The sequence below is a fragment of the Boleophthalmus pectinirostris genome, unplaced genomic scaffold (assembly GCF_026225935.1).
Source record: "Boleophthalmus pectinirostris isolate CB_2022bp ecotype Guang Dong unplaced genomic scaffold, ASM2622593v1 HiC_scaffold_14, whole genome shotgun sequence".
Classification (NCBI taxonomy): domain Eukaryota; kingdom Metazoa; phylum Chordata; class Actinopteri; order Gobiiformes; family Gobiidae; genus Boleophthalmus; species Boleophthalmus pectinirostris.
Window position 1 is genome coordinate 823,475 of NW_026571047.1, and position 15,987 is coordinate 839,461.

At 42.5% G+C, this 15,987-nt stretch overlaps 1 protein-coding gene across 1 annotated transcript in view; it reads left to right on the top strand.

Annotated features, from left to right (window-relative positions):
- The window catches only part of LOC110154046 (protein shisa-6), a 204,560-nt gene extending 193,098 nt beyond the window's left edge, over positions 1-11,462 (top strand). Inside the window, exons 6-10 of the mRNA XM_020917981.2 lie at positions 1,805-1,825; positions 7,317-7,469; positions 9,376-9,378; positions 10,036-10,139; positions 10,581-11,462. Coding sequence (XP_020773640.1) covers positions 1,805-1,825; positions 7,317-7,469; positions 9,376-9,378; positions 10,036-10,139; positions 10,581-11,462 — 1,163 coding nt within the window. The remainder of the gene's footprint in view (positions 1-1,804; positions 1,826-7,316; positions 7,470-9,375; positions 9,379-10,035; positions 10,140-10,580) is intronic.
- The last annotated feature ends 4,525 nt before the right edge of the window (positions 11,463-15,987 follow it).

The following is a 15,987-nucleotide window of genomic DNA, read 5'->3' on the forward strand; positions in this document are numbered from 1 at the left end:
TTCTCCTCAACTTTTTTTTCCCACAACTGTTTCTTAGCTGCTAAAACTATGATAATTATTCACAACAGGTACTACCCCACCAAACCAAGTCAGAATTTAAAAAAAAAAGTGTGACAAACTGTGATATGCATTTCAACTCCGACATTGTAGCGATAGTTGATACTAGTGGTTTATGTTTCAGTCCTATAAGGCTCCTACAATTCAGTGATGCAAATTTGTTTTATTTAGTTAAACTTTAATCATTTGCCTGGAATGTTCCACAGTATAACCTCTTATCATGCATGTATTCAGTTATGGGTGTTTTATTGCCCAAAACACGGCCATGAGCCTAGATAACTTGGTCTGGTAGTGATGATCTGCTTGTCTCCATGGAGAAAGATCATTTTAATGCCATACTTCTGAACATTTCAGGGCGATAATATCATCATGGAGACATGCAGAATAATTTTGGTCACTCCCAACGGCGTATAGTATTGGAGCTTCCTTTGCCTTTCTTAGCCTTTCTAGTGAAGGCTCCTGTGCCAGAACCGGGTGTCAGAACAGTTGGCAGATCGCTGGCAGCAGCACCATTTCAACAGTCTCGCACTTCAATATCATACATTTACACCAAGAGAATTTCAACACGAACAATACTGCTTTCCCATAATTTAAGTCCATATGAGAGGTTTTCACATATCTGTGGTCAATATTTATCATACTTATTCAGTCAAGTGGCATTTTTGAAGAAATGTTTAAAATAAAAGTACAGGAAGTAGCACAGAGTACTAAAAGGACTCCCAATCCAAAAAGTTAGTACACTGAAGAAGGTGTTTACATGTAGTTGTGTAAATTAGTGGGACCCTTTCTGGACACTGTGGTTGCTGGGTAACAGTTATGAATTACCATCTGTCACACCTACTGATACTTTGCAGTACCATTTGATCCTGGGGGTGTTCTATGTGTATATCTATGGTGGAATGTTCAGCAGTTACCATGGTGACACAATTCACACATTACCAAACATGAAAAAATGGTGAGACAGTCTGAAAACTCAAGACAAGACTAAATGGATTTAAGCAAGACATTTTAGTTGTTTGATTTTCAACAAGAAAATTAAAGTGACTAAATTTGCTAATTCTGTTTATGTGTTTATGAGCACAAATCTGCTCACCTGTGGTAGTTTCAACCAAAATAGTTATTTTTGTTCAGATTGTCTTGAAATAAATTCAGAATAAGTTCAGATTAAAGCATCACACCACAGGGAATGTTGATGACATTTGCTGCAAAGTATCAATGGGGAACGAGGGGAAACTAGGTATGTTTTATAGCACAATATGAAATATTACATGTTGTTTATGCATTTGTGAAAGACGTAGTCAAACCTGTACAGTTACAGTACAGTATGTCAGTTTCTGGAGGTGACACTTCACCTGAATAGAAAGTTAAAGTCATACTTCTGACATTTTCTGGCATACTGTGGAATAGTATAGACAAAGACGCAACATTCCCATGGAAAAAGTGGGTTTGTAGAGATGCAAGTTTTTCATAGAAAGGACTCTTTTTTTCCATTGCAATAAACAATCTTTTAAAAATAAATAAAATACTTTTATTTTTCATCAATGTTTTGGCTAAACGTTGCATACTGTGGCTTTAAGTGAGATACTTTTTTTTTTTAATCTAAATTGAAACATACATTATGGGGTTCTGATAAGTGCGTCAGAGATTTATGCCAGGATAAAAATGCAAGGTGACCAGGTCAGAGGAGAGGGCTTTGAGTCCAAGCAGCAGGTGACTGAAATGTGTGTTCTTGGCTTTGGTTTGGTAGCACACCGGTCGTTGAGGCGTGGTAAGTCCAGACTCGTGTGGTGTGATGTCGCCATCATTCTGCATCCCTAACCCCTTCACCCCTCCCCTCCATGGTGCCAGTCGCCGTGACAAATGTCAAAATCGCAATGTTTCTTCCCACAGCAATTGTCCCATAATCCTCACCTGAAAAAGAGATTTGACATTCAAACTCCCCAGCTGTAGTCCACTCCACTGCTCCAGGTCAGATACAGATACAGGAAGGAAAAGGCTCAGAAAACTGTGACAAACATACTGGACTGAGCATCCTGTCAGCATGTCAAGTCATGGAAAATCAGTCTTAGAATGACACAGTCACATTTATCCTGATTGGACTACATTTCCATTAAAGGTGCACTATGTTACTTTTCTGTTGGAAGATCTGCCACCTCCTTGTGTTACATGACTTGTGTAATTGGTGGTGACAGTGGCTCAGTGGTTAGAGCAGAGCTCCCCCCACCTGAAGGTTTGAGGATTGATTCTTCTTCACTTCATTGTGTTCACCCACCTACGAAAGTGGTGTGGTTGGGCCAATAGTCTGCCCCAGGGCAGCTGTAGCTAAAATAGTTGTTTACCACTACTGAGTGTGGAGTGAATGAAGAACGACTACAGTGGAGCTCTTTGAGAGCTTACGACAAGCCTGTAAAAGAGCTATTCATTTCTTAGCAACTTCTACCATCACCAACTTTCCAGGCAAAACAATAACATCCTCGTGGACATGAGTGTGGTGGTGGGTAATGTCACTCAGAAAAATCACATAGTGCAGTTTTAAACAGAAATGTCTGTGTAATATTAATAAAACATGTGTAACTTGAAACAGTTATACAAACTTGCTAATTCGCTAACTCTATCCACAGTTTGACATGGCAAATGATCAATCAGGTTTTTTGTTAGCATAGATTAGCGACGAGAAAATGTTAGATGCAACACTGATTTTCAAATCAGTCGACAAGTGCACCAAGTCAGAGATGTCATCAGAGAGCAGAGCATGACTCACACATGCTGTTCAGGCCTCAAACAGGAAACAGGAAGTGCATACATTATATCTGCATTTCAACATTTGTCCATTTGACTCCTACAAGATGTTACTTTTTAGAAATAGACATGTGATTTTATTCATAAATACGTATATAAAACAGTCGATATGCAGGCAGCAGTCCAGCTTCAACTTTACACAGCTGTAGATGAGTTCTGGGGACATGGTACTTTAAAGTGCCCATATTACACAATTGTCTGATCTATGTTATAATGTTGTTATCTCATCAAACACATACCTGAGTTCTTCTCTCAAACAGAAAACACTCTGTCCCACCTTGTGATGTCATGTGGTAATACAGGGAGTGCTCCATTGTGTTTTTAAACTCATTACAGCTTCACTTGAATCAAGACATTTCCACTCAAAAGGTAAAAGGTAGTTGTTAGCACCACTACATGACATCATAGGGTGGACCAGAGCATTTTGGCAGAGTTTTGAAGGTATAAATAGAGTAACAATGAAGAGTTACTCAAACATACAACTGCAGGTATGTTTGGATGAGGAAGCAACATTTGAACCTGGCTGAAAACTACAAGAGTTCATTTTGTGTAATATAGGACCTTTAAGTCTCTGTAGCAGAACCAATTAAATTCAAATCTTGTTTCAAAAGAATTCAAATAAATCCTCAGTCTAATACCGCTTTGATTAAGAATTTAGGGAGTTCGGCATGGTTTCAGACAGTGCTGCTCGTCTACTGTCCTGGCACAGTTCTACACCACATCCGTCCAACATTTGCTCATTAAAGCCTTTATTACACATTGGTGGAAAGAGTAGTGGAAATTTATACTCAAGTAAAAGTACAGTTACAGGTCCAGTATGATGCTCAATTGATACTTTGCAGTGACATTATGCTCAGCATGTTCTGTGGAGGAATGTTCAGCAGTTTCCATGGTGATACAATCATTATCACACTGCAAAAAAGTCTGAAAACTCAAGAATAAATACAAAATGGATTTAAACAGCACATTTTCATGAACTGTGATCATTATGAGTGTTCATGGTCCTGCTCAGGTGTTTAATTTTCAATCAAAAAGATGAGAGAGACTAACTGAAAAAGAAAAAAAAGAAAAGTTTTCTAATGCTAGCTAGTTTGTAATTTTATGTGTGAGAAACTTAACAGCACTAACCTGTTGTAGTTCCAATTACTGAATTTTTCGGACTATAAAGGCACACTTAAAATCCTTGAATTTTCTCAAAAATCATCAGTGCACCTTATGTATTAATTCTGGTTGTGCTTCCTGACCTCAGACTGATTTTATGTGGTACATTGTGCTCAAAAATGTTTTAGTACAACTTTGGTAAGCTACAAACCGCTCCGCTTGATGAATTGTTGGAGCATTACCGCTACGGTAGTCAGGAGCCTCGAGGAGTAACACAAGGAGTGAGCTGTTTTTTTTTAACAATTCTAGTTTATGCAAATAAGTCACTTTTGTTTCTATAAAATGTAAACAAATGTGTGCAAAGCTGCATTAAACACATTATTACTCAATGTATATTTGAGTCGTCCTCATAAGAAATAAAAATCCAAACTTAAATGATCCACCCACATTCATATTCATAATCCACATTCACAAAGACAGGGAGGCAACACCGGGCGAGTTACGCCACGATCTGCCGATGGATCGTAGACGGCTGGACTAAAGATCAGTCTCAAATGTCATCTGTTTGTTTCGCTTAATCCGCTTTATAATCCACTGCACCTTATGTTTGAAAATAGTCGAGATAATTCAACATTATTGATATTGCGCTTTATAATCCAGTGCATTTTATAGTCCGAAAAATATAGGTAGTCAGCTCGTTCTGACTGTGTTAAAATAGTGCTGCATTCTCTTGTGCTCGGGAGTCAGGGAAAATGACCTCCACCTCGAGACAATGCAGTGGAACAGCTGATCAAATCAGGGTTCTGAAACACAATCTCGGGCTAGTTGACAGTAGACCGAGTCGGGTGGATTTGTGAACATGTAATAGTCAAACTGACATAACTGAATTAACGTTAGCTAACAGACTTGATTTATTAGCAGGAGCTAGCGATACCTGACGTTAACTACATAAGCTAACAAAATAAACATTAAACGTTCACGAGCATTCATATATTCCCGACTGTTGCAATGGAATGTATCTACAACAGATGTCGGCAGAACTGACTCAGATTTATCGACTACCGACATTTAACAGAACACAGCATTAAGCTCAGATTAATGTGTCTACAAAGTGTCAAACAGAGCAGTGCCTCCAGTTAGAGTCAACTCTCCAGGGACTGTTGATGACATCAGCTGCAAAGTATCAATTGCTATTACTGCTGCAGATGTGTACTCAAGTGAATTAAAAAAAAAAAAAAAAAGGTACACATTAAAACACTACTTAGTACTACTATTTTAGAAACACTTTACACACACATTTTTATGCAAACTCCAATCAATAAACAGAAAGAAGCAGAGACAGAAGTGAATAGTAGGGACTTTACTCTCCAGAATTTCTATGAATTATCATGTAACTAATCACAATTACATACTAGAATATACTGATTTACATACAGTCTACTCCAGAAAGTACCCCAAAAAATCTACTCTATTACATTGACATGAGTTTTAGTATTTTCCACCTCTGGTACTACAGTTAGAGATTTCAATCAGAAAACTGATTTTGTAATCAGACACATGTGAGTTGATGGTGTCCTCAAAGTCCACCCTCAGCTTGGCTGTAGTGACAGGAGCAGATGGGCGATTAGACAGGACCACACCTGCACTCTCCTGTCTACAAATGCCACACACTCTTGTCTGTCTGCTATTGTCCTGTCCCGCTGTGGACACTGTGTCTTCTGGTCCAGTGTCCCCTTTCTTCACCTGTCGCACCTGTCCCAAACTCTCTCACAGCCATGTGACCACCTCCACCACGCCTCGGGCAAACTGGAGTCAAACATGCAGCGATCTCCTAAAAGTTGGAGTAAATACATAAAGTTCGCCCACAACCACATTTCAAATGGGTCCTCCTCTAAGTCCTAAAGGGGAGGGAGATTTAGAGGACTAAAGGGGAGAGTGAAGGGCAAGAAGGGCAATGTCTGAAACTACAAGAAAAAGTGTAGCAAAAAAGTGGATTTGGTGTTTAGTTCCACTTAAGCTACAAAGAGGAACATGACCAAAGCTTTGTCATCCCCATAATTCACAGTGATTAAGGCAGTGCTGGCACTGATTTAACACATATACACCACTCCCAGTCAAAAGTTTGGACACACACTCCTATTTAGTGTTGTTTTTCTTTATGTTCACTACTTTCTACATTTTAGTTTTGCACAGAAGACCGCAAATATATGATGTAAGATATATGCAATTATGTAGCAAAGCAAAAAGTGAGATAACTCAAATAGATTCAAATTTCTCAAAGTATCCACCCTTTACTTTGTTGACATCCCTGCAAACCATTGGCATTCTCTCTCTGAGCTTTACAATACAGTAACCTGAAATGTTTTTTAACTCAAGGTGAGCCATGCCAGGATCCAGAAATGCCGACTGATAAAAGCAGTGATCAAAACATATCTGAAATCAGTTTGGAGTTATTTTGTTTTCTACATTCCGCACATGTCATTCACAGTTTCGATGCCTTCAATGTCATGTGAAACAAACCGTAAATGAAAAGTATGTCCAAAGTTTTGACTGCATAAGTGAATAACTCCTTAGCTGGAGTTGTCGTCACAGGCGTCCATACATTTGTTGTTGTCAAAGTGAGTTGGGCGGTGCTCTCCTTCAGTGCCTAAATCCCCAGCACACATCAATAGCAGGTCTGGGTGGAAGCTATGGCCTTGGCAATAACAATCAATTATTTACACCTCCATTTACACCTCAGTCAAAGGTCTGAAAAACACCTCAATAATTGATGTGAAAGTAACTAGTGCCATGAATTAAAATGGGCTCACAGGAATTCAATCACGGCGGTGTGGACACAGCCCTGTGTTTGTGTTAGGAGAGAAGCAGCAGTGGCCTGTATCAGGGGAGGCAGCTAGCATCAGCGCTGACGCATCGCAATGAACAATGAGAACTAAATGAGTTTGGCTGGCCCTCGTTTAACCCGCTTTATGAGGATGCACATTAAATAACACTTCATACATCTTATTCCCCAAACATGGACCACAAATCAGAGTCACAATTACTTTAAGTCAAACTTAAGAGGGGATTCTTTTACTCACAGACATGCATTATCACCACAAGACACAAATGAAAAACTAAACATCAATCACGTGACAGTCAGAGTATGACCCGTGCCTTCTGGAAGTCCCTGCATGATCAGACTCCCGAGTGCCCAGAGGCAGACTGTCCTCTTCAGCGAAACACTGTTTCTTACCACTCAGTCCTAGTCCACTCAGTCTTGGCCCACTCAGTCCTGGTCCGGTCCATCCAGGGTGTTGGGGTGTCCGGGCGTGTCCACACGTCCCATGTTGTCTCCCTCTGTATGTATGTGTCCTCAGAGAACAATCGGATCAGTGGGATCCTGACCTCGCAGACGGAGCCCTTCGACCTGTCCTTCTCACGCTCCTTCCAGAGCCTGTCGCACCTGCCGCCGTCCTACGAGGCGGCTGTGGCGGCCGACCTCAGCCGCTTCTCCTCCCTCAAGAAACTCAGTAGGTCCTAGTGGCCTGGTGGGCCCAGCTGCCTGAGGATGTGTGCATGATGCTTCCCTCTGCTCCCTCTGCACTGTGAGGGCTCCTGGTCTGTGAGAATGCCCAAACCCTGTGGAGGTCCACCACCCACAAAGCACAGGACACTTTTGACAATGTTCTTCTCTTATAGACAGACATCTACCCTGTTCCTAATCACTAGAACATATGTTCTGATCCCCAAAACATGATTTAGCATTGTAGGCCTGGGAGCACGAGCATTTCAGAACAATATGAAAAGATCATAATCTCAAAGCAGGTGCATTTTTAAGTTTCCCTTAAACCTCATAGAAATAAACGACATTGCACCTACCTTCTAATATCTGGGTGTACTTTTCTGGTATATTTTCAGAAGGATTCTCTCATCAAAGCCATTATTTGTATTTGCAAGCATTCACTGTGATTTTGACTACTATATATGATCAAATCCTTGAGCCAAAGTCAAATAAAGCACACACATGATAGTGGAGGATGATTGGCTGCTCCCTCTGTCTGAGCCATGGGCTGTGACTCATTGATATTCCATGCTCCCCTTGTCTAGCCTTAAAACAGGCCCATTTCTCTGGAGCAGTAACTGCCTGGCCTGCTCCTATTGATTTAGTGCTCTGCTGGATTCTGCTGCGTAATGAGCTCTCCTCTCATCATATTCTTTAAGTGGAACGCAAATATTCCTTAAGGCCGCTGTAATTCCATCAGGCCCATGGTCTCAGTGAAGGATGGCCCTCCACCATTCACTCGGTCACTCTACTGCCAGAGACCATTTCACAGCAAAGTGCCAAACAAGTCTGCAGCCGCCATTGTATTAGCACAAAACAAAAGGCATTACACCCTGTGCGCTGGAGCCCCATTTGCATAATGCTTTGTGATGGCTGTTAAATCAGCAGCTCCTCTCTTTAGTCCTGCACAAAAACATCCTCCGGCTCCTTCCTTCCAGAGCTAATCATTTGTGGGGGAATATCACAGTGGCACTTTTCTTTGGCTCGTGTCAGGTCGGTGCTGGGGAAAGATGGAGCAGCGTATTTCATTGTGCCCATAATATTAGTGCTTATTAATGCAAATTGGTATGAGGACTCAACACATCCGGATCACTCTCTCACGGCGGCATCACAATAAAGCTGATGCGTGTGCAGGTTGCCGGAGACTATTAAGGCCAAGAGAACATGGAGTTTGGATCGTGTGGTAATGAGTGGATCTGCAGCTCGGGCCCGGGGCTGGAGTGTGTGTAGACAGGTGGCCCGAACTACTGCGATGAACACACAAGTTTGATTTCCGAATAATACTCATTTATTTCCCATTAGCTGGCTCTGATTTATGTGCATAATGGATCTGTGGTGAATGTCGTCATTAGATGTGATATGGATGTTGCATTGTGTCCTTGGATCTCTTGTAAATGTGCCACTGTTTGTCTCGGAGCATGTCATGTAGCGCAGCATGGTCTTCACATGGACACAGGCGTATGTATACAGTGGGGACGTGAGGCTGTGATGTGGCACTGACACTTGGAGCATGTGCGCTGGTGCCTGCGCGCTTCACACTGTACAAGGTGGACTTCTGACCTGTTAGCACAGTTCTCTCCACAGATGGGCTGCCTGTATACTCTCACATAGATGTGTTGTGCTTGGCATGAACTCTGCAGTGCTGTGTGTCATTGCCAGATGTGGTACCTTTTTCAGTCTATTTGTTCAACTCTTTCAAACGTATTTATTTTGTGGAGAAACTGACAAAAGTCAAGAAAGTGATCTGAAGGTGCTCTACAAGAAATGAGGTCAGTGAAATACTTAAACCAGATGACTTGCTAATATTACCAGATGACTTACCAGTGTGAAAATGTTCCTCTGTCCATAAAGAATATGTCCATCTTTTATTACAGCCAGTACGGGGTTGTAGTGGTCAGGTGGAGATCACTAGCTAGAGCCATTAACCTGTATTTTAGGAGAGCTGAGAGGAGAGCAAGACTCCACTGATACTTGGTTTATTGCACATTCAGACTTATAGAGCACAGATGAGTGTGTGTCAATAACACAGCACTGTAACAAGTGTGACCTGGGACCTCACAGTGCATTAGATCTTATCAAGTACTACTACAGTAATACACTTGTAGTAGTGACTGTTACAACTAACATGTCTTCATGAGGACAGTCATTGTCCTGATGAAGACAGTTTATGCTTAGAAAGAAACAAAAAAAAAAAAAAGACTATTTTGTTCATAATCATCTGAAGTCAGAGTTCACTCAGTCCTCTTCCTCTTTGTAAGGTTTTCAGTAAAAACACTTATAATACAAGATTAAACTTGATTGAACTTGATTTGTCCCTAATATGGTTACTATAGAAACTCCAGCACTTATGTTAAAGTCTCTGGACATGTGCAGTTTTCCATTGGAGCGCAGGTTCCACATGGGGCAATGACACAGTCCTGTTTGATGAGCTGTACAAGACGTACACGTGGATCCACAGGTCTCACTGCATCGTGCTGCTCCTCCCACTGAACCCTGTGTGTGCTGTTACTAACTCCGCCCTCCTCTGTCTCCAGGTGACAAGGACGTAGATGAGTACTACACCCGCAAACGCCACCTGCCTGACCTGGCAGCCCGAGGCACACTGCCCCTGCATGTGCTCAAGATGAGCCAGGAACTGGTGCGTACACACTCAACTATGACAATCACCACAGCATAGAGATAAGACATGTTTGAGAATCCCATTAGAGGGTGTGTTGCTCCCCAGCACACACTGGAACAACAACAAATAAACAGAGAACACAGAATGAGGAACCTAAAACAGGCAGCAGAGTTCGCACTGACTCCAGAGAAAGCAGGGATATGTCTGAAAACATCTCCATAAGTAATGCAGTAAGACGAGCTGACGAGTGTCCAGCCTGGCTCTGTTACAGTTAATTTTCCTCTGAAATTAAAGAAATCGTATCAATAGCATGAGGCCTCGAGCATCCCTTTGATTCTAAGGGGACAAGTCCTGTAATTCTGCAACTTACAATTCAAAAGGAATATTTAATAAAATTCTTACACATCAAAGAGTTTCTTTTTTATAGTGAAGAGTCTAACCCTCTGCTCCCGTCCACAGCACCGCGAGCCACAGCAGCACCAGAGCCAGCCCCCTCAGCAGTCCATGCCTCAGGCTCCGCCCCCCTCACAGGGGTCTCAGCAGTCATCCCAGCAGAGGCAGAGGCCGCGCCGTGTGCAGAGGGCCATGTCCCAGGACAGAGTGCTGACCCCCCAGAGCGCCCCCCAGCAGGACTACAGCATGTCGCCCAATGGCATGTCCCCATACGGCGGGCGCATCCTGTCCGACGAGCAGCTGCTATCAGCGGAGCGCCTGCGCTCTCAGGAGCGTCTGCTTCCTCAGGACCGCCACACGTCCCAGGACCGCCTCTACACCAAGGACCGCATGATGTACTCTAAAGAGCGCCTGTCACAGGAGCACCTGTACCCCAAAGACAGGCACTACTCTCAGGAGCGCCTCTACTCACAGGATCGACTCTACTCACAAGAGCGCCTCTACTCCCACGACCGGCTGCTGTCCCAGGACCCCCTCCTGTCCCCAGACAAACTTGTGATGTCCCTGAAGCGTGGCATGGTCAGCAGCATCTCGGGCGGGGGTTTTAGGGGCAGTGACAAGTCCATCTCACGTGCCATCTCTCACACCGATGTCTTCATGCCCACCACACCCATCATGGATCGCTACAAGATGACCAAAATGCACTCCCACCCCAGTGCCTCCAACAACGGGAGCGGAGGGGGCGGGTCAGGGGGAGGCGGAGGAGGCACTGGTCACTCCAACACTTTAGCCATGAACCAGACCGCCTCCAAGAGACAGGCCTTTGCCTCCAGACGGACTCACACTGTGGAGCAGCTCCACTATGTGCCGCAGCAGCAACACCACCAGCAGCAGCAGGCCCAGACACAGCACTACCGCACAGGCAGCAAGACCGAGGTGACTGTGTGAGCAGCCGCAGCTGCCCTGGGGCAGGCTGGGGACTCGGGCCTGCTGCTACATCACTGACTGTCTTTGACTGAGGTTTCCTGTGACGTCAGAGATTTGGGACTATCATGAGCCAATAAGAGACCGAGACGAGCTCCACTGCTGAGGGACACGGCCCGGCGATGGGCCAGAGAAGGTCTGCTGATGCCTCCATCCCTCTGTGTTCTCTCCATCCTGGGCTAGGGCCTTGTGCTGTCTGTGTAGTGAGCAGTGTGTGTGCGCCGCTCCTGTCTTACAAATATGTCTGTGACCTTTTCTGGCTGATCTAAGGGCTGTGCACGTGCAGCAGCACAGGGGCGTCCTTGTCTTCACTTTATACATATATAAATATGAGCATTTGTACTCGTCCACCATAGCTCTAGAATCTCCATGAGACAGACTCACCTGATCTTCTGAAGGCGCTCCATGAGACAGACTCACCTGATCTTCTGAAGGCGCTCCATGAGACAGACTGACCTGATCTTCTGACCATGAAACAGACTGCCCTGATCTTCTGATTCTCACATGGTTCTGTGGGTTACAAAGCACAATCAATCAAAGAAAAGATCCATCAGTTCCTTTGCGTTCCAATAGTGATGGCTAGCTTGTTTTGTTCTTCAAGGGATGGCAGATTCCTTTCTGTTGCTTCCAGTAGAAGATTGTAAATACGCTATTTTAGAAGCCGTATTATGGACCAGTACCAGTTGGACTTTGTATTAGGCTGTCTGTTTTCAATAGAATCTTTCAAAACCACTATAAACTCATCAGTGTTGTGAGCTGAGAGTAGAGCCCACATAACCCAGCAGAGGATCCTAAAGTGTGTGAGCTGTAGGACAGTGAAGACCATGCTCCCCACAGACATGGGCTCTGGTGATGACGCTTGTCCAAGTAGGGTCAAATAAACCATCCATATTTTTGTAAAACTGTTCCTCAGCCTTGTGTGTGTCCTTTCTCTGTCTCACTAAATCCACTGTGTATCCACTGTTTTATTATAGCAGCAACGGTCTTCCTTAGAATGAGTTGAGGTTAACTGGGAGGAGCAGACAGGAGTGGGTATGAAGCTTGAAGGTTAGACTATGGCATCATCAAATCCTACAACATGAATACAAACCTCTGAAATCAATGCCATATGATTAATATTGCAGGTGTGTGGATCCAACCCATAGAAAATAAGATTCAAGATTTATTTGAAATTCTATTTGTGATCTTTCTCCCACTTATAGAGTTATATAGGCCTTCTAACTACGTCGTGGCAACTATAGCAAACAATAGTTTGCTATAGTTGCTGCTACAAAGCCGGTGTTCATTTTAGACAAATGAACACCGGCTTTGTAGCAGTTTATGACAGTCAGAAGGTTCTACTGTAGCTGTGGTGACACACAGGTACGAACATGAGGAAGAAAGAAAACGTACTGAAGTGTGTCGTGCTAAATGTCCTTTTGTCATAATGATTGTAACAAAAAGTTGAACTTAATATCACAGCATGAGGCAAGCCAACACAAGAATGTATTATATATGCTACTCTGAAAAACCAAGGCTGTTTTGGCGACTGACATCCACTTGACTGCAGGTGAGTTCCTTCAGGTGGTACTTAAGAGCTCTTCAGTTTGTGCATTTGTCTCATTTAGAGTTCATTTTATGCATTTTTACTACAGTGGAAATTATGTCGACTTTTAGATCTGGTTTTAGATTAGACCTGGAATACTCATGGTATAGATCTGGTGGCACTCGGAAAGATGCTTGGAGTGAAAAGTTTGAGAGCCCATGATCTTTTCTAGACAATATTGCTCCAGAAATATAGCAGGTCACACGGTTTGGCCATGACATCTTCGTTTTATTTAATCAAGCACCACATACCCACTATAAATGAGTGAACTTTACAATAGATTACATTACACATTGCTAAATGTAATGAATATATAAACAACCAATTTGTGTGCGCCGCCTGTAAACATCAGAATGAATGTGTTTATTGTGCTGCCTCATTAAAATGAATTGGACAGAACAACAGGCGCGTAGGACTGTGTTTGCAGCTATTCTAAACCTGTCAGTCCAGAAGCGTCTATGGCACAAGAACAGTTCAGTGTTTCTGTTTGAAATCACATGTGCAATAACATTGAGATTTCGATAGTAATAGCAGACACATGCACTGGATTGTAGCCATCAACTGTTGTCCAGGATTCACACTAACATTCACTTGTATACAGATCCTCGGGAGGCAAGGTGGGTCTTGCTTGGTGACACAACTGCAGTTTAAGATGGAATTGAACCACCAGCCATGACATTAAGGCTGCGTTCAGACTGCAGCCTGAAGTGACCCAAATCCAATTTTTTTGGCCCTTATGTTCCTGTATCTGATCTTTTAATGACAGTCTGAATGACACAGATCCAATTTTTTCAAATGTGACCCAGGACACTTGGATATGTGCTCCTGAAACCGATACATATCTGATCTTTTGACATGCGACTTCAGTCTGAACGGCCAAAGTGCATTCATCTGACCTACACGTTATCAACAAGCCACAAACGTCACTATTCTGCACTGAAGTAGGCAAAAATTGTTAATGAACTCCGTGTCACTGAAGCGAAGCACATCACCACTCACCACTCTTGGCTACGTCTCCACATCCACATGTTCCTTTCAACGGACTGAACCACAAAACACCACAGCCAAAAACCTCGTCCTTCTCAATCTCCTCTTTAAAACAAGTAAGTTGTTCATGTTCTGGCTCTGGTACGAGAGGAACTTTAAAATCTCCAGGTGCTCGATGCTGCGTCCATGTTTGGACAACTTCCATAAACACAGAGCACGCTCGCTGAGGTTGACGTCGTCATGTCTCCAGTGCACATGTGGGACACTTTTGGGCCGTTTAACGTTCACACTGGAGTCACATACAAGTCACATTTAATTGGAAATGTGAACGACCTCACAAAAACATTGGATTTCACCAAAAAATCGGAATTGAGCGTTAAGCCCTGCAGTCTGAACGTAGCCTTAGTTACAAAAGAGCATATTATATGGAAGATAATTTGTTCCATCAGATTCTGAATTTCAAATACCACTGAATTTCTCACTTAGAATTTTTTAACTCTGAAAAAAGATGTTTGAACTATTTTTATTCAGAATTTTAGTTAGATATTTTCAAACCCTCAAATTTAACAGCAGAAATTCAGAATGTAAAATTCGCAGTGAAAAATTTCACAGCAAAAATCCAAGATGCCAAGGCAGACGCAATCGATCATGTGAGTGAAGAGGACAGAGGCTGCTTCCTATTGGCTGTTCTCATCTGTGGGCGGGGTTTACACTTAATCAATGAGATGAGGTTACGATGAGGCTAATTCTGACCAATCAGATGGCTTCACTGCCCCATTTCCTGTTTGTTACTAAGTTAGATCAGATCACTTTGGATCGCTTGCTTCTGCCTTGGCATCTTGGATCTTTACTGTCAATTTTTTTCACTGCGAATTTTACACTCTGAATTTTGACAGTTGAATTTGAGGATTTGAAAATATTTGTGCTGAATATTTAAAAGGTGATTTTTTAATATTGAAAATGTACACAACTAAAATAAATAATAATAAAAATAATAAAAATAATTCAAACATGTTTTTTCAGAGTAAAAAATTTCAAACTTTGAATTTCAACAGCATTTAAAATTCTAAATCTGATGAAACAAATTATCTTCCATAATATTAAATGACCATAAATAAAGTATGTAAAATGCCATTAAACGTGTGCTCGCATCTGCTCTGCAGTTATAATCTTTGACAACCGTGGATCATTCTGTTATAATTTACAAATTTTAAATTGCAATACTCATCTGAAACATCTTAATAAAAGAAACAATTTGGCTGACTTCTGCTTAAGAAAACTGTGGTGTCTAATGGGAGCTGACGTCGCTGTAAACATCAACATCAACATGTCGGGAGAGAGCCATGGTCTGTGTTTCATGTGTGGCTGCACAATGCAATGCACAAAAGAGTTCAGGGCAGCGGGTGAATGCTGGTGGCGGTGAAAACCGGGGTTACTCTGCAATATGGTGTCTTAAAATAAGTGGTTAAAGATTGTTCAAACATGCATGAATCACTCCAAGTGTAAATGCGAAGGGGAAACAGCGATAACATGGTTAAAAGCTCTGAAAAGTCCATTTTGAATTTTTTTGGACAACGGTTGTGCATTAAGTGAAATAAAACAGTCAGATACGTCAAACTTTATTCAACTCATTCACAAAAACTCTCAACATTGTACAGTTATTTCACATACACTCACTTTTTCAGTTCATTCCTCTTCCACAAATTCATCAAATTCTTCATCTTCAGTGTCTGAGTTTAACAGTTGGGTGATTTTGGCATCCAGTATGTCCAGATCCCTCTCGTCATTAACCGAGTCAGTCTCGTCGCTGTTACTTCGCTGTTCAGTGATGATTCTGGCCTTCGTGAAAGCTCGGACGACACACGAGACTGACCCTGAGCCCAGACATTCATGATCCATTGGCAGATCGTGGTGTAA